The 25780-nt window shown below is 39.8% G+C and overlaps 1 protein-coding gene across 3 annotated transcripts in view; it reads right to left on the bottom strand.

Moving 5' to 3' along the window:
- Positions 1-5545: 5545 nt before the first annotated feature.
- Positions 5546-25780, bottom strand: part of rbm42 (RNA binding motif protein 42) — a 68682-nt gene continuing 48447 nt past the window's right edge. Inside the window, exons 10-14 of one of the 3 annotated variants that reach the window (XM_049583188.1) lie at positions 23969-24087; positions 23775-23856; positions 15043-15140; positions 8012-8108; positions 5546-5805 (exon numbers count right to left, since the gene is read on the bottom strand). In XM_049583188.1, coding sequence (XP_049439145.1) covers positions 5693-5805; positions 8012-8108; positions 15043-15140; positions 23775-23856; positions 23969-24087 — 509 coding nt within the window. In that variant the 3' untranslated portion in view covers positions 5546-5692. The remainder of the gene's footprint in view (positions 5806-8011; positions 8109-15042; positions 15141-23774; positions 23857-23968; positions 24088-25780) is intronic. The other 2 variants (XM_049583189.1, XM_049583190.1) reach the window with 2 other exon arrangements.

Here is a 25780-nt window from a genome sequence, read left to right as displayed (position 1 = left end):
TGTTTTATTAGATCTTAGTGCGGCGTTTGACACAATTGACCATCAAATTGTACTGCAGAGACTGGAACACTTAATTGGCCTAAAAGGTTCTGCACTAAGCTGGTTTAAATCTTATTTATCTGATCGTTTTCAGTTTGTTGACGTTCATAATGAATCGTCCTTACGTACCAAAGTTTGTTTTGGAGTTCCGCAAGGTCCTGTGCTCGGACCAATCCTATTTACTCTATATATGCTTCCTTTAGGTAACATCATTAGAAATCACTCTATAAATTTCCATTGTTATGCGGATGATACACAGTTGTATTTATTGATGAAGCCAGAAGAAAGTAATCAATTAACTAAACTCCACAATTGCCTTAAGGACATAAAAACTTGGATGAGCACCAATTTCCTGATGTTAAATTCAGACAAAACTGAAGTTATTGTTCTTGGCCCCAAACAACTCAGAGACTCTTTATCTGATGACATAGTTTCTCTAGATGGCATTGCTCTGGCCTCTAGCACTACACGTAAGAAACCTCGGAGTAACATTTGATCAAGATTTGTCTTTTAATTCTCATTTAAAACAAACCTCACGGACTGCATTTTTTCATCTGCGTAATATTGCGAAAATTAGGCCTATCCTGACCCGAAAAGATGCAGAAAAATTGGTCCACGCTTTTGTTACCTCTAGGCTGGATTACTGTAACTCTCTCTGTTATCAGGTAGCTCTAGTAAGTCCTTAAAAACTCTCCAGCTAATTCAGAATGCAGCAGCACGTGTACTAACAGGAACTAAGAAACAAGATCATATTTCTCCTGTTTTAGCTTCTCTGCACTGGCTCCCTGTAAAATCCAGAATTGAATTTAAAATCCTACTGTTAACTTATAAAGCTCTAAATGGTCAAGCTCCGTCATATGTTAGAGAGCTCATAGTGCCTTATTATCCCACCAGAACACTGCGCTCTGAGAACGCAGGGTTACTCGTGGTCCCTAAAGTCTCCAAAAGTAGATCAGGAGCCAGAGCCTTTAGCTATCACGCTCCTCTCCTGTGGAATCATCTTCCTATTACCGTCCGGGAGGCAGACACCGTCTCCACATTTAAGACTAGACTTAAGACTTTCCTCTTTGATAAAGCTTATAGTTAGGGCTGGCTCAGGCTTGCCCTGTACCAGCCCCTAGTTAGGCTGACTTAGGCCTAGTCTGCCGGAGGACCCCCCTATAATACACCGGGCGCCTTCTCTTCTTCTTCTCTCTCTCTCTCTGGTATTCTATTACTGCATCTTGCTAACTCGGCCATTCTGGATGTCACTAACTCGGCTTCTTCTCTGGAGCCTTTGTGCTCCACTGTCTCTCAGATTAACTCATATCGCAGCGGTGCCTGGACAGCGTGACGTGTGTGGTTGTGCTGCTGCCGTGGTCCTGCCAGATGCCTCCTGCTGCTGCTGCTGCCATCATTAGTCATACTTCTGTTATTATACACGACTATTGTCACACATGTATACTGCCAGATATTAATACATACTTTCAACATATTGTACCACAGTAGCCAGAACTATAACTATAATATTATTACTTTCAATAATGTTGTTGTAAGCTACTGTCATTACCTGCATCTCTCTCTCTCTCTCTCTCTCTCTCTGTCTCATTGTGTCATGTGGATTACTGTTAATTTGTTATGCTGATCTGTTCTGTATGACATCTATTGCACGTCTGTCCATCCTGGAAGAGGGATCCCTCCTCAGTTGCTCTTCCTGAGGTTTCTACCGTTTTTTTTTCCCCGTTAAAGGGGTTTTTTGGGGAGTTTTTCCTTATCCGCTGTGAGGGTCATAAGGACAGAGGGATGTCGTATGCTGTAAAGCCCTGTGAGGCAAATTGTGATTTGTGATATTGGGCTGTATAAATAAAATTGAATTGAATTGAAAATTGAATATTGGCAGCGTCAGGAAGTACGGAAGTGTACTGCATTCACTTGACAAATAAAAAAAGCCCTGTTTTTTAAGAGTAATTTTTTTATTTTTCTGTTTTTTGGTATAATTTCTTCTGTTTTTCTGAGTAATTTTTACCCTGTTTTTGTGGTAACTTTTTCTGTTTTGGGGGGTATTTTTTTTTTTTTCTGTTTATTGAGTTAATTTTTTTTCCTGAACAAGGAAACGAGATACTTCAAAATCTCGCAAGAAGCTCCCACCTGGCACCTCCAAGTGACCTCTGTATCCATGGTGATTCCTGCTCATGGATGTATTTTGCATCCATGCTCCTGCTCCTAGACAGTTTCAACTATGGGATCAATAAGGGTAAGGCACGTAATTAGTTACACACAGGGTATGATAATCTAGCTCTGTTTTCAACTGCATCCTTCTAGTGTAGGCCTATCCTGTCGCTCAATGTAACAGGTTAGGTTAGTAACAGGTTCTAAAAACGTTAGCTGACAAATTTGTGATGAGTAACAATGTCCAGCATGATGGAAAAAAACTGTTAGCTTAACGTTACTGACAACTGAAATCATGCCCATACACGTTTCACTTCCAGGTGCCAGGTGGGATCTTCTCGCAAGATTTTGAAGTATCTTGTCTCCTTGTTCAGGAAAAAAAAAATACCACAAAAAAACAGAAAACAAATTACACCAAAAAACAGGGAAAGAATTACTCAGAAAAACAGGGCTTTTTTTATTTGTCAAGTGAATGCCATACACTTCTGTAAGGAAGTAATGGAATACAAGTGGCTTAGTTATGTAATTAAAATACAAAATATGAGTAACTGTATTCAGTAACAGTAAACAGTTTAAATTGGTGGTATTCTGAATGCAGTTAATCTTTTCAAAGAAATTACGTTATTTGTTTTATGTGTCCTAACTGGATGCAACACAAGCTAGCCTTAGTTTGACTGCATTGTTTTCTATTAGAATGTTCCAACTGGCTCCAAGCAAAGCAGCGCTGAGCTCAATGTTTTCTTATGTTGCCTACACAAGATCCTCATTTAACAGCAAAAACCTAAGTAAGGTGTCAGCTGGGAGCGGACAGTTTCTGGCAAATGACCATTGCTAATAACAATCTACTTGCGGCTGGCTATGTTGTCTGTCATTTCCACTAATTATCACGACGTAAAACGTGTTTTCTGTTTAAAAAGTAGAAATGAAAAAAGTACTCGCCCATCTTTTCTGTGGTTGCGTCTCCATTCAAGCTCACAGCTGATTAGTATCTACATGGTTTGTTCACAAGAGGAAACAGAAATGCATATTTAATGCATTCAGTGTGGACAAAAAGCAATGCTCACTTGTAAAATTCATATGAGACACATATTTCCCATTAACAGATAAAAAAAAAAAAAAAAAAAAAAAAGGTGCACTGTGCACCTGCTACACAACAACAGCGGAGGAGATGCAAAGCCAAGACACAGGTGTGTTTTTGCCATGGAAATATGGGGATGGGAATCACCAGAGGTCCCACGATACGATATTTTCATGATACTTAAATCACAATGCAATGTTACTGCGATATCAAAAGCGTTATGATATGCTGAGTATTGCCATAAAAATTATTACTATTATTATTATAATGCATTTTATTTATAGGTGCCTTTCAGAACATCCAAGGACACGTTACAAGACACAGTAAGAAAAAAAAACAATCTCTCCATAGATCATAAAATCAAACAATTCAGTAATACATATTAAAAGTTAATAAAATGACTAGACAAAATCATGATTGGAAATATTGGGTATAAAATCATCATTATCAATATAAGTGTCACCATTAAAATCAGACTGAATATGCCAGCTTGAAAAGGTGTTTTCAAACAGGATTTGAAAGTGGAAAGGGAGTCAGTATAGTGAGTGTCGTGGGCTAGAGAGTTCCAGAGGCGGGGCGCAGAACAGCTGAAGACTCTAGAACTCATGGTAGACAAGCGGGCAGATGGTGATGTGAGTTGGATTGCAGAAGAGGATCTCAGAGTACTGGAGGGAGTGTAGATATGCAGGAGTTCAGACAAGTAGGAAGGGGCTTGATTATGAAGGGCCTTAAAGGTAAGAAGCAGAATCTTGAAGTCAATGCGATTTTTAACAGGAAACCAGTGAAGTTGCTGAAGAACAGGAGTGATGTGATCTGTGGAGGGGGTTCAAGTAACGATACGGGTGGCTGAATTCTGAACCAACTGGAATTAATGAAGACACTTAAGAGGAAGACCAAAGAGGACGGATTTGCAATAATCAGTCACCAAAGAATGAATGAGGATGGCAGCACTCTGAGGTGTAAGTGATGGGCGAAGATGATTAATGTTTTGTAGATGTAAGTATGCAGACCGAGTAACATTATTGATGTGGGCCTCAAAGGACAGGATGACACCCAGGCTCTTAAACCTGAGGGGATGGGCAGACTTCAGAGTTATCAATGGTAAGAGTGAAAGCGGCGCAGCGCTAAATGATGCGCAATGGTTGCTCTCCTCCACGCTGACGTTGAAGCCTGTCTGTCTGGTAATATTATTTTGGGACATGAATGATTGGTTGACTTTAAGTGATTAAAGATACTGTATTTGAGCCAGGGAAGCCAGACTGCTGAGGCACACAGGGGGAGCATCATTTTTTCCCACTTCTATTTAAAAAAAAAAAAAAAAAAACCCAAAAAAACTCGGGTTCAGTCGGGCTCGGACCCAGTGACGTATGTGATGATGTCAGGCCGAGCCGGTTTCGGGCTTCAAGTCCCTCGGGTCATTTCAGTTTCGGGTTGAATTTTTGGGCCCGTTGAGAACTCCAGTGACATCAATGGTAGCTTATCTTAGAAGGAAGTTATGTAAAATAGTATTAAAGGCTGCACTTAGATCAAGAAGAACGAGAATAGTTAAAGTCCAGAGTCTGCTGCCGTTAGGAGATCATTAGTGATATTTCAATATATTGCCATTTATTACCTTTTTTTCAACTGCTTAGTATTGCCCCACAGGAAAACTTTGTCATGTTTTTTCTAGTAAGATTAAGTTTTCAGCCTGTTCATCTCACTTAAGTGATTTTTTTTTTTGCAGCAAAATGTATCAAGTGGACTGAGAAGTAATTGATTATATTATCCTAGTAGGCTACCAAAACTTAAATTTGTAATATAAATAATTTATAAAATAAAAAAAATCGGTGCTTGGTGTCCATGTGACAATGCAATATTGCAACATAAACATATCATGTTACCATGCTGTATCAATTTTCCCCCACCCTTAGAAATATATGACCAAGACAAATGAGCTCAGCAAGACGATTTTGAAGTTTTACAAAAGTAATCCAAAGTATTCAGAATACGTTACTTAGTTTGAGTAATGTGATGGAGTCCATTACAAATTATATTTTAGGGCATGTATTCGGTAATCTGTAATCTGAATACCCTCCCAACAATGCATATTGGATACTTTGATCTCACATCCACAATGAGGGGTCACAGGCCAAAACAACTTATAAATACAGTGAACCAGTTTCAGTAAGAGAGGATTTGATTCAGTATCAGTACTGCTCTAGAACTACAATAAGTATCAGTACTGCAATACAAAATATATTCTGGTAAACACACCCAGTAAATTAAAAAAAAAAGACCATGTCAACAACTAAAAAATTGTAGTTTATTTAAGGAAGGAAAAAAGTTAACATCTATACAAATTAAGCACATCTCCTGATTGGACAGATCACAATAACAGTCATGATCTGTCCACTGGAAGCACAACACTCAGTTCCACTTGCATAAACACTATCTGAGGCCCAGTTTCTTCTTCTCTTTCTGTTTCTTACGAACCACTTCCAGGTTGCGGTCCTTCCACATGCTCTTCCTCAGTTTGATTGGACGACTGCCAACATACTTCCCTGGACAAACACAAAGAATGAGAGGGAAACACAGTGGCAGCAGTATTAACTAGTGTCCAGGTCAGATTTAAACCCTGGCAAAGGACAAAGGATGGCTGGAAGAACAGAGGGCTATCACTTTGGAGTCATGTTGTCACAATACCTTAAAGGGCCAGTGTGCAAAATGGGTTGAAAACAGTGACATCAGTGGTCAAATTCTAGATTGCAGGGCTCACTCACTCACCCCTCCCGTCGGGTAAATGACGGTGGCCTCGTAGGGACAAAAAGCCTTGCGCACAAGTTTTTCAGGAGTAGGTCTATCTAGCAACGAGGTGAATATTTATTTAGAAATCTAAACCATGTTACGATATTGTAATGAATCACTCACGAGCAGGAGACCAGAGGAGCGTTCGGGAAAAAGGCCAGTTTATTTGAGCACTCCAAAAACTCCAGTAACACTCCAGGGGGTAAAAGACTCCGTCCCAAACTCTGACTCTTCTAGCGTAACAGACACACTTCATACACACATACTCGTTTACCATACTGAGTGGGGCACCCCTCCCCTCTCTGCTCCGCCAATCTCCAGCCTGCACACTGACTGACAGCGTAGCCAGTAACAGAGCTCAGCAGTTTATTTAGCCTAGCAATATCTCCGGACTATAGTAGCTGCAATGGACGACTTTGAACGCGATTTTGAAGAGTTTCTTGAAGCGGACAGATCCAGAGCCATACCTGTTTGAGCCGGAGCATACAGATGAGGAACTCCATGTGTTTGATGGTGAGCGGGCAAGAAGAGAGGCTGAATGCACAGAGTGGGATTCGGTGCTACTGCTGCCATCGTTGGGGAGATATGTCATCAGGAGGAAAAGCGCCGCAGAGAGTGCATCACAAGGAGTGAAGTTGCGTCTTCTTTTCCTTGCAGATGACGGTTCGGGTTCATTCTCTCCTGTTGCGTGGTAAGTGTGGCCCATTCGCAAACTTTATAACTAAAAAAACTTTTCACTACTCTCTATCGACAAACTACTAACACTCTCTGCTGTTTCCTCCTCCTTCTTCCTTCCTTCCGCTGTCTTCGTTGGTTCGTTGGTTCATTTATACACGCGAAACGCGTTCTCTCGAATTTTATTTTATAGTGATTATACACTTGTATAAACATATTAATGGGTGGAAGATTTAGATTGACAACAAACCATGCCAAATATTACGCACTGGCCCTTTAAACGAAATGACCACTTTAGAATGAAAATACAGACAGTACTTACTCACCCTCATGCCAACAAGAAGTCCAGTGTAGTTTTTTAATCCACAAAACTCGTTCGGGGTATCTGAGGATAACAGCTAGCTGGATCTTTCCATACACTTGAAGTGCATGGAACCCACGTCCAAAATCATTTTGAAAACGTAATAAAACTCCGCTAATGCATTTCAAAAACATCAGAAAGTCTCATCCATCGTAATCCAAGTGCACTGAAGCCGCGGCATGCAAAATTGACTTGAAAAGACATAATTTACTTTACTTTTATAGTATAATTTCTCACCGTGGTCAGTTAGCCTGCAGGCATGCTGTGTTTACATGGCAACTCGCGCAAGACTCAAGAATGTTCAGAGACGTTCTTGTTCTCGAGTCAATAGCAGAGTTTCATTACATTTTCAAAATGATTTTGGACGTGGGTTCCATGCACTTCAAGTGTATGGAAAAATCCAGCTAGCTGTTATCCTCCGACACCCAGAACGAGTTTTGTGGATTAAAAAACTACACTGGACTTCTTGTTGGCATGAGGGTGAGTAAGTACTGTCTATATTTTCATTCTAAAGTGGTCATTTCCTTTAAAACATATCCATTTTTGATACAATGGGAAAAAAATTGACATTGAGGGTATAAAAATTATTTTTTAATGTAAGGTAAATATAACAAGGCTTTAACAGGATGACAATAAATTTCCTTAGTTTGTAGCAGAGAACAGCAGAATGACTAGTAAACATTAACAATAAGAGAGAGCTAGCCCAGCTGGTAGCAGTTATTGACACTGCAGAAAACGTACTGAAACCATTTCAAATATTCAGTATCTACACATATTAATAAATAAATATTTTTGACAACACTAGTTGAATGTCACCAACTCTGTTTCTACATCAAGGAAAATATCATAACTCCACATCGTAAGTACACACATGAGAACATAACTGTGTAAATGTTGGAAAAGGTGAAGTGTGTCTGCAGACTGACCGTTCATCTCTCTCATGGCTCTGACGTAGTCATTTGGATCCTTGAAACTGACGAAGCCATAGCCTTTGGTCTTTCCTGTCCGTTTGTCTCTCACCACCTGAGGACAACAATTCACGTGATGATTTAATTTGTCCACTGCATACACAGGTGGGAGTAAGTCACAAACAGGTTTTAAGTCTTAGTTCTCAATTTCAGTCCCAAGTTAAGGCCTTTGCATACTGAGTCTGTTTTTTTTGTGTGTTTTTATAATCCATCATCTGAAAAAATCGTAACGCACAGATATGGAGCTACATTTATTTCTTTATTATTCAATCAAACAAAGTAGATTTCACAATAATAAAAAAAAAAGATTTGTAAGTATCAAGTAAGTATCAATATTGCAATCATAAAATGTTTTATTGCAAGTAAAAAAATGATTGGGGCGGCACGGTGGTGTGGTGGTTAGCACTCTCGCCTCACAGCAAGAGGGTTGCCAAATGATTGATTAAAAAATGCAAATCCTCAAGTTTTGTTTGCAAATCCTTGTTTGCGAGTCATTTTTTTCCGTTTGCAAGTCAAAAAGTTTTGCAAGTAAAAAGTTGAACCTGGTGGGCGGGGCCTAAACTGAAAGCTGTAACAGGGTATAGGCAGGAATCCTGAGGTTAATTTCAATACCCTTTTAAGACTTTTTAAAGACCTTCCAAAAAAACCTTAAGACCTCATTGCCACTTCAAGCTGTCGTTAGCAGCAACGCATCTTTAACTTACTAAACAGTTGTAGTTTGCAATTAAATCTGTGGAGCACAAACATACAACAGAACTCAGATAAAATGAGAAGGAATAAAGCTTGAAAGAATAAATTGAACCAAAGGCAGGTTTATTAACATACACCTTAGGTCATAACAAGTAACACAGCTCTACAGCTCAACATCAGCTATTCAAGGCCAACTTGCTGAAAACAACAACCTTATGGCTAGCCCCTTGCATGTGGGATTTAGGGCTGACCCAAAAAATTCGAAGCTTCAAAGCTTCGTTTGATGGCGCAGGATTCGATTGTGGGGAAAAAAAAAAATCAATAGTCTGCCTTTTTTTTCTCCCGTTTTTTTGGGGGGACCTTGAACGCAACACTTATCACGCCGTCCGTTTACGGTTGGTTTTTTTTACCCTTTAGCCATATGTAAACTCAAAGAACAAGAAGCAATATCTCTTATAGTGGGGCGGCTTAGCTCAATATATCACAACAATCGTTCATTTTGTGATGAAAGCACAAAATTTGGTATATGTGTTGGTGGATATATTTCAAACAAATCTGGATATTGGGGCATCGCAAAAACGCCCCCTAGTTGCCATAGCAACCATTTATTCAATAAAATTAATCAAAATATTTAAACGATTCATTACAATATTTAAAAAATGTAAATATGTATTAAACTAAGAAAAATACAGTTAGACACACTTACAGTTCACATTAAATTAAGAACAAGCGCAAATTTGCAATAGCTGCGACCTCATACATACATACATCCACACAACATGCATACACACACCCTCAAGAAAAGCAAAATTTTCATTTTGAAATGCTTAGTATAGCACCACCTATGAATGAATCCTGGTCATTTTTTCTAGCATAGTTACTCATGGTCTCTACTTGCAGTATGCAAATTTCTAACATTTTTGGTCAAGTACTTTTTGAATTATTCAAGAAAATCTTTGTGGACCGACGGACTGACCAACCAACCAACCAACCAAAAATGGCTGCCAGTGGTTACTGGCATGGAATGGTCAGGGTTCCTACGCAAGTATGGAAAGTATGGAAATAAATTTGATCAATTTCCAGGTATTAAAAAGTATGGAAAATGAAAAATAAAGTATGGAAAAATATTTATGTTCCCAGACTATTACCACTGTTCTAAAATACTGTTTTCTAAAATAGAAAATTAGGTATTTCCAAAAATAATTTAATCAATCCGGAACGTGTTTTATGCCGGGCCAAGCACAGTTTGTGTGAGAGCAAACGTCTCAGAAAACATACCGCCCCTTTTACCTGATTGACAAGGGAACTGCCCATTGGTCCAACAGCCCATTGGTCCGACATCCCATTGTTCCGAACCTATTAAACCCATTGTTCTGAAGTCCCGTTGTTCCAAAATCATCATGATGCCCTGTGGTTAAGGTCCGGTTAGGTTTAGGCACAAAACCACCTGGTTAGGGTTAGGAAAAGATCATGGTGTGGCTTAAAATGAAAAAGAAAGTGGCAAACACATAAACCGTGAGCCTGCTTTGCTTCAAACCTTTCCCAGCTGTTCCAGAGCCGGTCGCAGTGCACCATCAAGGTAGAAATATGCCCGCCGGGAGCCATTCAGCACCGCGGACCGTCTCGTTACTGCATCGCTTGCACCCAGAGTCTCAACCTGTTTGCCTCAGCCCAGACATTGAACTTATCTGAGTTTTTATTTGCATGCCATTATGGTGCTTGGCTACAATCGCCTATTAAGAATAATTAAATATTAAATATGATGTGAAAAATGATACACTGATATATTTACTCAGATGTCGCATATTCTGTGGGAAAAAAAAAAAAAAAAAAAAAAAAACGCAGAGAAAAAAAACGCAAATTAGGGTATGGAAAAGTGTGGAATTTTGAAATTCCAAATGTGTAGGAACCCTGTATCCTATAGGTGCTGGTTCATGTTTTTAGTGCCACAAATATAATTTTGAGGCATATTAAAGTGGAAAAAGCTTTATAAAAATGTAATAGAACAGAACAAGAGCTTTTTAAAATGTTTTATTAGCTTCTCATTCACAGTTTATGGCCTCCTCTTTGGCTTGTCATGCCAACTTTAAATACATTAAATTTTGGTGTTGATCCAACTCAGGGGGCGTGTCCACGGGCCGCCCACACGTGCCTGTCCATTCACCTCCATTCATTTTTTGGATGAGGATTATGTGAAAACTTTCCAACCAATTTTCACAAAACTTGGTGGAGGAATGTAGCATGGTCCAACTTAGAAGCCATTACATTTTGGAGTGGATCCAATCCACAGGACGGGTCCATGGGCAGGTAGGATTCAATTGCCTGCTGTGGCCACCAGGGGGTGAGTTTCTGATGCCCCAACATCCAGATTTGTTCTAAATATATTTGTCAACACATCTGCCAAATTTGGTGCTTTTATCACAAAATTGAATGATTCTAGAAAAATATTGAGCTATGCTGCCCCACTAATCTGGCAAATGATTAAAATATTTTAATTTTTTGCTTTTTAAGGAGCAACACAGGAAGACAAGCCAAAGAGGAGGCCGTAAACTGTGAATGAGAAGCTAATAAAACGTTTAAAAAGCTCTTCTGTTCTATTACATTTTTATAAAGCTTTTCCACTTTAATATGCCTCTAACTTATATTTGTGGCACTAAAAACATGAAACAGCACTTAGGATAGCCAAACCATTCCATGCCAGTAACCACTGGCAGCCATTTTTGGTTGGTTGGTTGGTTGGTCGGTCGGTCGGTCGGTCGGTCCAAAAAGCTTTCTTGAATAATTCAAAAAGTACTTGACCAAAAATGTTAGAAATTTGCATACTGCAAGTTGAGACCATGAGTAACTATGCCAGAAAAAATGACCAGGATTCATTCATAGGTGGCGCTATACGAAGCATTTCAAAATGAAAATTTTGCTTTTCTTGAGGTTGTGTGTATGCATGTTGTGTGGATGCATGCATGTATGAGGTCGTAGCTATTGCGAATTTGCACTTGTTCTTAATTTAATGTGAACTGTGAGTGTGTGTAACTGTATTTTTCTTAGTTTAATACATATTTACATTTTTTAAATACTGTAATCAATCATTTAAATATTTTGATTAATTTTATTGAATAAATGGTTGCTATGGCAACTAGGGTGTGCTTTTGCGATGCCCCAATATCCAGATTTGTTTGAAATATATCCACCAACACGTACCAAATTTTGTGCTTTCATCACAAAATGCACGATAGTTTAGCTATGCCGCCCCACTATTAGGCATGTAAGATTTCATGTTCCAGTTGGAGTTTATGTTTTTAATTGATTGATTGTTTTTGGTTGGTTATTAAAAAAGAAAACATCTCCGACAAGGAAATAGAAAGCCCGATGTGCAATGAATGGAGACCTATTATCCTGCTTGAACACAGACAACTAAATTCTTTCAACAATGTGACTCAAAATAATGATAAAATAGATTTTACTGATGTAAAATAATATGCTGATGGTGACATTTTCCACCGGTCCACTGCACTCTGAGGGCCGAATTCACAAAAGGATTGCGTGGCTTTTGCGGCCGCTAAACCGGTAAAAATGGAGCAAACAGATACCGTCTAACTCACAAAGCACGCACAGAGGGTGAAATGCTCCACTAACTTCACTGCCAAGCAGATTGCGTCTCGGTGCTCCGGTGTTATTTGCACGTATTTGAATAAGGTAATATGCATATATTTGGCGCAAAAATTGCCCCTTTCTATGCAAATGAGCCTCATTGATAAACAACATCTAATTCACTAACACCAGCGCTAATAACCACACGCAGTTAGAGTGAAGTAAATAAAGCAGTATTTCCCATACATTCATTTATCTGTGGTGGTGCGCCACAAATAAATTATCTCCGCCACATATAGATTTTTCTGCTTTTGGCGCTACCTGTTCGACCTCGCTCATAAACACATTATAATGGGACTCAGTGTCTGTCAATGTAGCTTGTCGTTACAATTCCGGTGCAATAGGTGGCAGTATGCATCGTGAAGACGCACTTAACGCACCTGGTCCACCAGAAGAAGAAGAAGCAGACGTAGTAGCAGAACGGATCCAAAGACCTCTCGGTACAAATATGTGGGCAAACAAGTCCAAAAGTGGTCCGAACAACTCTAACTCATCATGTTATATTAGCTGTTTTATTAGCCTGTGTCTGTATTAACATAGGTGGAAGCTCAACATGTGCAGAGACATTAACTCACGCTGTTAGTAGTGTTAACTGCAGCGCGAGTCCCGTAGCAGCTCACCACCCTGTTAATCAATTACAGCGGTTCCACTGGCAACGGGAGCGGCATGACAACCCCCGTCTGCCGCGGGACAACTCTCTATTTTACGCAGCTCTTCTATTTTTGTCGCGCTATGCTCCCCTACGCGACCCTCCAGCAGATAAAAACTATATGAAACAGTGTGCTAAACGAGCACAATGTGTTTTTAAATGAATAAACCATTATCAGAGGTGATATGTGATGATTTTTTCCATGCATTTACCCATGTTTATCCGTGACATTGTGTAAATGTACGTGGCGGACATTTGAAAGCGAGTAGATGACAAACAGTACAGTAAACTTGTAGATAACTCAAATATATGTAATAACTTAGGTGGAAAATGCTTTAACATTTCATGCAGCCTGCATGCAGCCTCTCGGCTTGGCAAACAGTAAACAACCCCGCTGGCGTCTCTACGTGTCACTTCCGTACGCAGTCAGTGGAGCCCAAATGAATACGCCGCGACGCTACGCTGACGTGACGTAGGTTTGCAGCCGGTGGAGCCCGGCCGCGTGGTTCTGCTCGTTAGTAATTAACTCTGACGTTGGATGTTCACTTCTTCACACAGATGAGTACTGAAAAATATTTTTAATTTTATTTTTTATTTTTATATCATTAGTGCAACATCCTTTGTGAATAGGACGTTAAGACGGAGCAAACTGCGGGTGCAAGTGAAGTGCAATTCAAGGTGCTATCAGCGGCCGCAGTTCATTCATTCTGAATTCGGCCCTGAGTCTGGTGTCAGTGACACATGATGCTCTGAGTCGCGCATCTGTCTGCTTGCGCTGCAGTGTGCGCCGAGGGTTTTAATTTTTAATGTTAAATCAAAAGTTAAACACTACTTATCAGCAAACAGAAGTGTTTTTTCGTTTGTGAATATTTTTATCTTAATTCTAGGGTTGCAAGAAACTACCCTTTCGCCATCATTTTTAAGTTATTTAACTTTTTTGGACTTTTTTTTTTCGCTCAGCCCCCACCCCGAGTGGCCCGAGTAGAGTGTGTCTACCTACACATCGTTGTTTGTAATAGTCGCGAGGAGAAAAATAAATTATACATTCATGGATACTTTTTGTCAAAGCTTGAATGCCAAGAAAATTTAATACTTCATAAAATCGCTATTAAGACTTTTTAATACTTTTTAAGGGCCTTAATTTTCCGACATTTGATTTATCAACTTTTAATACTTTTTAAGACCCCGCGGACACCCTGTGTAAGACACATCTCATTGGCCAGTCTCAATCGGACAGCTTGCAAAGCAACATGGGAGTTCTGTAATTCACGGGGAATTCAGTGCAGAAGCTGTGGCGAAAATCAATGGGCAGGTGTGTTTATACATAACTAATAATAGTAAGAATGTTTTATTTGAACTGGTGCATGTAGATTGCTTTTGTTTAGCCAGGGCAGAACTATTCAACGGCATAACGGTCAGTACCAACGATGCCCTGGGGTCAGTAATGCCGACTGTTGAGCATTTCCAGTGGGAGAGAGGGAATCGTGGGTGTAGCCTGCTCTGTATGGAGCCATATCAAACCCACTAATAGAAACTCTTCTCTCATCCATCAGTGTAGGCCCCGCCCATTCAGTGCAGTTGGACTTGCAACAAAACTTTAACTCGCAAGCAAAGAGGACTGATCTGCAAACAAAAGTTTTTAACTCGCAAGCAAAGAGGACTGATCTGCAAGCAAAACTTTTTAACTTGCAAGCAAAGAGGACTGATTTATAAGCAAAATGATCACACGTTTTTACTTACAAACTTGATTTTTGATTGCAGTTCAAGAAATATGCTCTCAAAACAGTTTAATATGATTGCAACAAAAAGACACAAAAATACCTCCATACACAGAAACCTTGTATTGACCACAACTCCTTGTGAGGAGATGTTCTCTGAACTGATCGAATTATGACAAAAAATACAAAGACCAAGTCTGTACAATTTTCTTTAAAGTCATCAGTATCTTAAAAGTGCTAACAGCAGGGAAAACAAAGGTAAGAAACAATAAAAACAACCCAACCTTAGCTTTGAGGAAAGACGGGTATCTGCTGAAGGCTCTAGCCAGTATGTCATCGTTCACTTCATTACCAAGGTCACCACAGAATATACGGAAATCATCTGCAACAAAGAGAGAATCAAATAGTTGTATATCTCAAATCTGTATATGAAATATTCAGAATGGCGCTCGCTCTCTCTCTCTCTCTCTCTCTCTAAGAGCTTTATTGGTATGACAGTTTAGAAACAATATTGCCAAAGTGATTCATAGTAATTTCAATACCTGGATAAAATCAAATAAAGTATACAGTCAGGTCCATAATTATTTGGACAATGATACAGTTGTCGTCATTTTGGCTCTGTACACCACCACAATGGCTTTTAAATGAAACAATGAATACCTGCTTAAAGTGCAGACTGTCAGCTTTCATTTAAGGCTTTTTTTTTCAAAAATGTAGTATGAACTGTATAGGAATGACAACCATTTCTTCACACAGTCCCCCAACTTTAAGGGCTCATAAGTATTTGGACAAACTAACATAATCATCAATTAAACAGTCAGTTTTAATACTTGGTTGCAAATCCTTTGCAGTCAATGACTGCCTGAAGTGTTGGACACATAGACATCACCAGATGCTGGGTTTCTTCTCTGGTGATGCTCTGCCAGCCCTTTACTGTAGCCGTCTGCACTTCCTGCTTGTGTTTTGCCTTCAGTTTTGGCTTCAGCAAGAGAAATGCATGCTCAATTGGATTCAGGTCAGATGATATGACTTGGCCATTGCACAACATTCCACTTCTTTGCCTTAAAAATGTCTTTGGTTGCTTTTGCAATATGCTTCAGGTCATGGTCCATCTGCACTGTGAAGCACCGTCCAGTGAGTTTTGAAGCATTTGGTTGAATCTGAGCAGATAATGTAGCCCCACACACTTCAGCTTTCATCCTGCTGCTCTTGTCAGCAGTCACATCATCAATAAATACAAGGCAAAGAAGTCTCTCACCTGACCTAACAGCTGATTGGTTTAGATGTTGACTCAACAATATGACGTTTCAGATAAACTACTCATTTTTGTTGAATTTTAGAGATTAAGATTGTATTTGTCTGATCTGAAGGTTTATTCTGTGAACAGAAAACATGTTGTGTGACTGATGGTGAAGTTTAGTTGTCAGAGACTAAATACATTCATCATAAACTATACAGTGTCTACTGTACTATATTAATATTGGACGGTTTAATTATTGAAGTATATGGTCAGTGGGATGTGAGGATTCTTAAAATAATGTGTACAGATGTAAAGCCCTGACTGTATCTGACTGAACTGAGCCTTAATGAAAGCTGTTGTCTTTTTTTTTTGTTTTTTTTTTCCTCTGAAAATATTTACCTTATAGTCAAACACAGTTTATTCAACCTGTGTAGTTGAGGGGACAGGTCAAACTGATATGATGCTGATTTACAGGAGAATTCATATCAAATGGGGGATAAACCATGAACATAAACTACAGATCACCTGTAAAGCATCTTGATAAATTAATCTATCATAATTAAAACAACTGGAGACTGAAAAGAAACTGATACATGGGTCTGATCACTTTTTTAATGAACTGACATCATTCCAGACAGGATGTAAGTGTGTCTGTGACTTCCTGTACGGACTGAAGGCTGCTGGAAACTGTCAGGAAACTGTCCGACTTCACCGCAGCTTTTTGTCACCGCCCCCCGCTGCGGCCGCCTGCTCTCGTCTACTTTTCAGGCGAGGTGCAGTTCATCTTGAACAAGCCTATTGTCTATGGTCTTTGGATCAAGGCGAGCGCTTCTTCCTATGTGCTCAAAAACGTAGGTGCTGATTGGCCGAAGAGGAGTCCTGTGTATCTGCGCTCGATTACTCTTCCTTCATCCTTAAACTACCCGGATGTCTGTCACAGTAAATTGAAATTGAATTTTGAGAACTGAATTTGAATTGTGAGAACTGAATGTGAAGATACATAGAAATAAATTCAATTTCAAATTATACTATTCAGACTATTGTATTCCTTTAGCCCTTAGCAGTAATGATTTTATGAGCTTTTTTAATGACAAAATTCTAACTATTAGAGGCAAAATTCATGACCTCCTGTCCTCAGATAGTACCTATCTAACCTCAAACACAGCTGTAAAACCTAATATATATTTAGATTACTTCTCCCCAATTTCTCTTCAAGAATTGACCTCAGTGATTTCTTCATCTAAATCATCAACGTGTCTCTTAGACCCCATCCCAACTAGGCTACTTAAGGAGGTCTTTCCTTTAGTTAACACTCATATATTAGATATGATCAATATATCCTTATTAACAGGCTATGTACCACAGTCTTTTAAGGTAGCTGTAATTAAACCTCTACTAAAAAAGCTCACCCTGGATCCAGAGGTGTTAGCCAACTATAGACCAATATCTAATCTTCCCTTTATGTCAAAGATCCTTGAGAAAGTAGTCGCAGACCAGCTGTGTGATTTTCTCCATGATAATAATCTATTTGAGGAATTTCAGTCAGGATTTAGAGTGCATCATAGCACTGAGACAGCACTAGTTAAAATTACAAATGACCTTCTGATTGCTTCAGACAAAGGACTCGTCTCTGTACTTGTTTTATTAGATCTTAGTGCAGCGTTTGACACTATTGACCATCAAATTCTACTGCAGAGACTGGAAAACTTAATTGGCCTAAAAGGTTCTGCACTGAGCTGGTTTAAATCTTATTTATCTGATCGTTTTCAGTTTGTTGACGTTCATAATGAATCATCCTCACGTACCAAAGTTTGTTTTGGAGTTCTGCAAGGTTCTGTGCTCGCACCAATCCTATTTACTCTATATATGCTTCCTTTAGGTAACGTCATTAGAAATCACTCTATAAATTTCCATTGTTATGTGGATGATACACAGTTGTATTTATCTATGAAGCCAGAAGAAAGTATTCAATTAACTAAACTCCACAACTGCCTTAAAGACATAAAAACTTGGATGAGCACCAATTTCCTGATGTTAAATTCAGACAAAACTGAAATTATTGTTCTTAGCCCCAAACAACTCAGAGACTCTTTATCTGATGACATAGTTTCTGTAGATGGCATTGCTCTGGCCTCTAGCACTACCGTAAGAAACCTCGGAGTAACATTTGATCAAGATTTGTCTTTTAATTCTGATTTAAAACAAACCTCACGGACTGCATTTTTTCATCTGCATAATATTGCGAAAATTAGGCCTATCCTGACCCAAAAAGATGCAGAAAAATTGGTCCACGCTTTTGTTACCTCAAGGCTGGATTACTGTAACTCTCTATTATCAGGTAGCTCTAGTAAGTCCGGCTTCTTCTCCGGAGCCTTTGTGCTCCACTGTCTCTCAGATTAACTCATATCGCAGCGGTGCCTGGACAGCATGACGTGTGTGGTTGTGCTGCTGCCGTGGTCCTGCCAGATGCCTCCTGCTGCTGCCATCATTAGTCATTAGTCATACTTCTACTGTTATTATACACGACTATTGTCACACATGTATACTGCCAGATATTAATACATACTTTCAACATATTGTACCACAGTAGCCAGAACTATAACTATAATATTATTACTTTCAATAATGTTGTTGTAAGCTACTGTCATTACCTGCATCTCTCTCTCTCTCTGTCTCATTGTGTCATGTGGATTACTGTTAATTTGTTATGCTGATCTGTTCTGTACGACATCTATTGCACGTCTGTCCGTCCTGAAAGAGGGATCCCTCCTCAGTTGCTCTTCCTGAGGTTTCTACTGTTTTTTTTCCCGTTAAAGGGGTTTTTTGGGGAGTTTTTCCTTATCCGCTGCGAGGGTCATAAGGACAGAGGGATGTCGTATGCTGTAAAGCCCTGTGAGGCAAATTGTGATTTGTGATATTGGGCTGTATAAATAAAATTGAATTGATTGATTGAATTGATTCAGTTTTTCAATGCAATGATTCAAATTAACAATACAATTTCAAATTATGTGATTCAATTTCAGTTTTTCAATGCAATTATTCAAGTTTAGAAATTCAAATTCAAATATAAATGATTCAAATTCAGTTTCTGGTGGCACATATTTCAGCCCATAGAATATGGTTAAATTGGGACAATGGGCAAACTGGGACAGTTAAGCTTAATCATATTTATCTTTACATGTGTATACTTATATTACTAAAAATCATCATTGAGCTCATCATAGGTAAGTACGAGATTAAAAAACATTGGTTCTGTGTCGATGACATCCCTTCTGGGGGTGTGGCTCACCATATTCAACTCCCTCTGCAGTGAACCAAGATGGTAAGTAAAATGACATAGCGTTTTGAGGTGAAAGATGTTAGTGTTCTAGAAATAAGAAAACTGGTGGATAGTTTGTAATTGTGATATATTTTGTTAAGGGGTGTAATGGTGATTCATAATTTTCAAAAATCACATCCATGTGAATCTTACTCTTTTTTTAAAATGCCATTTTGTTGCTGTCCCACTTTAACAATATGCTATTGTTAAAGTGGGACAGTGTGTTATTGGCAAACTGGGACAACCATTCAAGTCAATATAAAGGTGGAAATAAGTTTCCTTTTTATTCATCCCTCATAAATGTAGTTATCTAGCTAGCTAGATATATCAACAAATTTACTTAAATTGCACAAATTAAGGTAGCTTGTAATTAAAATAAAGTCTTTTACATTATTATGTTGCACACTTAGAGTACCAGTGATGATATTAATGATGTTGCAAGTGTCCCACTTTACCAATAGCGCCTGGAAATTTTGGTTGTGGGTCAGTGTGTTTTTGGTGAAGGGTCATCCATCCTGTGTTTAATGTGTCTTTGTTTTTTTCTTCTACATAGTATAGTAGAGATCACAAGCTATTTAGAATGGTATGATATGATGGGCTAAGACATTTGGTTCATAACTAGAAATTATGTTGAATGTAAATTTTCAGAAAGTGTCCCAATTTACCCATATTCACCCTACTATTTGGACTAAATACATAAAAACTACTTCAGTCATCAAGAGAACACCATAATCAATTTGTAAAATAAAAAATTACATTAAAAAAGTTGGTTCATTTATATATGAATGATGTATGATTCAAGAGTTATGGTTATCCCTCATTTTGACCTGTCTATCACAAATTTGGGAGTATACATAGCTCTAACAGTCTCCCAGACTTTATTTTTTTAGTTACAGCAACATGTAACCAATCAAATGAAAGCTTAAGAGTGCTGGGCAGTTTTCTATAGCTATTAAAAAGCTGATGTTTCTCACCAAATACCGACAAATTGGGAAGATTTCCTATAGGTTATAGCTTTTTTCATTTTTTTTTTTTTTTTTGCTAAATTTTGCAAAGAAAAGCCAATTACGCATAGACATACATTTTAAATCATTAAAATAACCATTTTAATTGATTTCTCATGCTTAATTTATGCAAAAAAAGATGGTTTATTTGTCTCTGTACAATATATGGTTCAAAAGTTGTAGATACATTTGATTTTTAATTTTTTCCATATATTCCGATTGACGGAATTCGAAATTCTGCCTCCCTCTCACCCTCCTGCTTGACCCCCCCTCCTCCTCCTCACACCTTCTTCCCCCGTGGCCAGACTGACTGTACTCTCCATCATAAGGACTACACCCCTCTCCCACGTGTTGTCACCTCCACAATGTGCTTTACTGCTGACCATGTGAGAAGACAGCTGATGAGACTCCACTCAAATAAGGCTGCAGGCCCTGATAGTGTCAGCCCCAGGGTGCTCAAAGCCTGTGCCCCCCAGCTATGTGGAGTACTTCAGCATGTCTTCAACATGAGCCTGAGTCTCCAGAGTGTCCCCTTGCTGTGGAAGACATCCTGCCTCGTTCCTGTGCCAAAGACGTTGCGTCCCAGTGGCTCCAAGGACTACAGACCCATGGCATTGACCTCCCACATCATGAAGACCCTGGAGAGACTCGTCTTGGAGCAGCTCCGGCCTATGGTCAAGCCACTTTTGGACCCCCTCCAGTTCGCCTATCAGCCCCGACTTGGAGTTGAGGATGCCATCATCTACCTGCTCAACTGTGTCTACGTCCATTTGGATAACCTGGCAAGCACTGTGAGGGTCATGTTTTTTGATTTCTCTAGTTCGTTCAACACCATACGTCCAGCTCTACTGGGTGACAAGCTGACAGCAATGCAGGTGGATGCCCCCCTGGTGTCCTGGATTGTCGACTACTTGACTGGCAGATCACAGTATATGCACTTGCAACGCTGTGTGTCAGACAGAGTGGTGAGCAATACCGGGGCCCCGCAGGAGACTGTCCTCTCTCCCTTCCTCTACACCACAGACTTCAGCTATTGCACTGAGACCTGCCATCTTCAGAAGTTTTCTGATGACTCTGCTATAGTTGGATGTATCACCAAGGGTGATGAGGATGAGTACAGGGCTGTTTTGGATAACTTTGTCACATGGTGTGAGCAGAACCATCTGCAGCTCAATGTGGCAAAGACAAAGGAACTGGCTGTGAATCTGAGGAGGACCAAGACACCGGTGACCTCTGTTTCCATCCAGGGGGTTAGTGTGGACATTGTAGAGGACTATAAGTACCTGGGGGTACACATTGACAATAAACTGGACTGGGCTAAAAACATTAACGCTCTCTACAGGAAGGGCCAGAGCCGTCTCCATTCTAGGTGACTGAGGTCCTTCAACATCTGCCGGACTATGCTCAGGATTTTCTATGAGTCTGTGGTGGCCAGTGCTATCCTCTATGCTGTTGTGTGCTGGGGCAGCAAGCTGAGGGTGGCGGACGCCAACAGACTCAACAAACTGATCCGCAAGGCCAGTGACGTTGTGGGAACGGAGTACTGATATGAGTTGGGGGCGCTTGATTTTAAGTGGTTGTAGAATTTTAGAGATCATTTTTGGATTTGGATCAGAATGGGAAATCGGCCCAGTTCTGCTCGGCAGCCATTGTAGGGGGTGTTTCTATGTAATTTCAAAATGTTTCTACATATTTTAACATGCAGCGTTTCTATTGGGTGCTTTTAAAATTTAAATTAAGTTGGGTAATGGCTTGTGTTATGAAGGAACAATCTGTTTGATTTAGCCTTTGGCAATCTGAATCTCTTGCCAGATGGTAGGAGTTCAAACTCGGCATGGAGAGTTTGATCAGGACACTGTATGATGTCCTAAGCCTTAGATTTTACCCTCCTGCTAAATGTTGTAGGCAGATCAGGTAATGCAACACCAATGATTTTGCTGGCAACTTTAACAATGTGTTCCAGCCTCTTTTTATCTCCTAGTGAGAGGCTGCCAAACCAGGAGATGATGGCAAAGGCCAGGACAGATTCAACTACTGAATAATAAAACATTGACATCAATTTGCTGCACACTCCAAACCGGTTCAGCATCCGGAGGAAGTGCAGTCGCTGTTGTGATTTTTTTGTACACAATGTCCGTGTTTTCATTAAAGGACAGCTTATTGTCAATGACCGCACCAAGGTACTAAAGGTACTGCTACAATAGAAAGAGCAGGGTCAGGGAGGAGACAGTGGACCAGAAGCCAGCAAGGATGATCATGCAGGGTCACTTCAGGGGTCACTTCTGAAATGATGGCTACGCCCCTAGCCATGGAGGGTATAAATATGATGTGTGGTTCGATGTTTTGGTGTGAATCCAATCTGACTCAGGATGTTACAGATGCAGCCACTTCAAATTTCCCACGCCATCCGAAAGCCTTCTGGATGCCAGCCAACTTCCAGCCAAATACCACCCACCCACCTTTCTGGGGGTGTGCCTAGATTCCACTGTAACATGCCCATTTATTCAATTACAAGGTGTCACCATGAGATGGCGCTTCCCTCACAGAAACACAAAAACTAACAAAGGAACTTGACCTAGTTGTATTTCAATTCTATGCTACATTAGTAATCTATTCCACTGTCTCAGATGCGAATATTATATTTTAATTGCACTACTTTTATTTTAAAGATTTAGTTTGGCCTATTAGTTACAGTACTTTTGTACAATAATATAAATTTGTTGCTAGGTTATATTATTACAGGTTACAATAAGCCATCCAGCAGTATTTAAGTTATTCCAATGACCACCTTTATCTGCTGCAGCATCAGTGTTATAAACACATTAGTTATTAAGGATAACCTAAAGTTTTGTTACAACTGGCCCAAGTCTCCCCTATCTGAAAATATTGAGTTAGTCTCTCAGAATGAGAAACTTTCTGAAAATAACTTATCATTTCGAAAAAGTTGCTCATTAAGAGACTTAAATTTAAAAAGAACATTAACATTAATTAAGAGACAAAATCATTTTTTCAGTTTATAATGTGAAGAATTGTAAAATGTCACTTTTATGTGGTAGTTCAGACATCGAGAGTGACTATGTGTTGTTGAATGTTTGAATCAAAAGTTCATATAGTGTGTGTGTGATGATCTGAGTGACTGGGAAACCTATTCAGATGGAAACACTCACCCATTCAGAGGGAATGAAAAGATTTGTGGTAATGCTAATTGTGTGTTAGAGCTCTCTCACCTTCCAAGACAAACAAGACCACATTATGTCGTGTTAGTGAAAGTACTTCACTCCTTTTCAGTTAAACTCTGCAGGCTACGTGCAGCTTGACCGTTGTTGCGGCTGCATGTGAGGATGAAATGCCAATTTCAGCCTGTGATCCCTCACTGACTGACTGACAGCCTCATCAAAGTGACATTTTACAATTCTTCATATTAAAGAATAACAACATTCGTTTCTGTCGCACCTTTGCAATTCTCCTCTGCTCTCTGTATCACGCACGGCGGAGTCGTCTTGGCAACCATGCACCGCTCCACATCGACACGCTTCTGCCACCATACAGTCGCAGATGCGTTGCAGCATGACACGATCCATCAGATACATGAATGCGCTCAAATGGTCATCAATATTATGGCGTGCATGTGCATTTGGGTCAATTACTTCAGGCAAGATGTTCTGTGACTGCGCTCTCCCAGTGCGTAATCCCTGCAGTGTACATTTCCACACAGTCCCATCTTTTCCAGCTGCATGGCCCTCACACAGATCTGGTTGATCCAACACTACACAAAATACATAAATATTGTTTCACAAGTGCAGTAATATATACAGATATATATAATTAGTAAACGTGTTTTGTGAGAGTAGTGGCTTGTCTGTCACAACATCAGAGGGCTGCTGTGACGGTGAGGGTGAAGCGGGGGAGCCTCTGCCACCGGAGGCAGGGGCCATTTTCTGAACGCCGGCTCCGGCTCCTCATCTTCAGATGACTCCTCCTCGCCTGGTGAAAAGGACGGTCGGTCTCTCCCTCATCCAGTTCTTCTCTCATTTCACCGTTGTGTCTCCCCCCCATCCGCCTCTCCCTCAATCACCTGTCCCCCATTTGATTCTCCGTCTCTTATGTCCTGAAGCATCACCAGAGCTTGTTCAACAGTCATCCATTTTCTCCAGTTCATAATTAGTATAATAAATAATAGTCTGTCAAAACTAGCTTGCATTTCGCAGAGAGATGACCCCTTGGCGGTTCTCGTGTTAATAAATAGTAACAGACATTTTACAAATTCTTCTCGCATCAGATCTTGTGAAATATCGTGTCCATGAATCTGTTTAGACAGACAGCGACAGAATAATGAGGTGAAGCCGTGCTGCGTGCGGCAGGCAGAGCGTGTGCAGAGTATTGTACAGTCCAAACATCAAAATAATAATTAAAAAAGAAAAGATCTATGTAATCATTTCCAATATTCACAAGCTGTTTTTATTTAACCAAAGATTCTGCTTCAGTCCATATTTGTTGAGGTGTAGTCTGAAAAACAAAATTTTCGCTGAGGTTAGAAAAATGCTCGTCTTTCGCACATTCTATAAACGCAGTGGGGTGGTCTAACAGCAGTCTAACAGCACTATAAATTACATTTATATAGCCATAATAATAATGGTTTTATATATATAGTGATAATCATTAAATATGCTCTGTGCGGGAAGCTCTCTCCCACTACTACAGTAATAAGAGGCGCAGTAAACCCCTTCAGCTTCCACACTCACTGCTCCTCCTGGTGGATAGACAGACCATTGCAACTGATTTCTACAAATTAAAGTTAGGGCTGTTGCCGGTTGGCCAGTATTCTCTATGTCATTGCGGGGGATCTCATTAAAGCTACGAGCCCGGCCGGGTGACGACAGGGACCTGTCACGGATCGGTCAGGGCTCCACCACGGACCAAACGGAAATTTGAAGTGGCTGCATCTGTATGTTGGTGGAGGAAATCCTGTAGTCCGTGGTTGATGATGCTGCAGAACAACTTTCCTAAGTTACTGCTGATACATATACCCCAGTAGTTTTCCGGGTCAAGTTTGTCTCCATTTTTGAACATCGGTGTCAAGATTCCTTGGCTCCAGATGTCAGGGAAATAACCAACACTGAGAGCAAAGTTAAATCATTTTAGTATAGCACTATTAAGTTTTTGATCTGCTTATTTGATCATTTCACATAAGATACCATCAAGACCGCTGGCCGTTTTTGTCTGCAGGTTCTGGATTTTTGCTAAATAACTCCTGCTCTGTGATTGGATTAGATTTTCAAAGTGATTTTTCCATATGACCATTCTGTATAGGTTGATCATCTTGCTGTGGTTTAGTGAGGTAGTTCCAGTATTTCCAGAAATGTGTTGTGCCAATGGACTTTTTAATGACATCAAGTTGGTGTTCAGTGTTCTTTTGTATTTGTTTAATGTTTTACAGTATTGATGGCGAAGGTCAGGGT

Source organism: Epinephelus fuscoguttatus, linkage group LG8 (genome assembly GCF_011397635.1).
Source record: "Epinephelus fuscoguttatus linkage group LG8, E.fuscoguttatus.final_Chr_v1".
NCBI lineage: Eukaryota > Metazoa > Chordata > Actinopteri > Perciformes > Serranidae > Epinephelus > Epinephelus fuscoguttatus.
The sequence above is the reverse complement of the archived record's forward strand: the minus strand, read 5'-3'. Positions and strand labels throughout refer to the sequence as shown.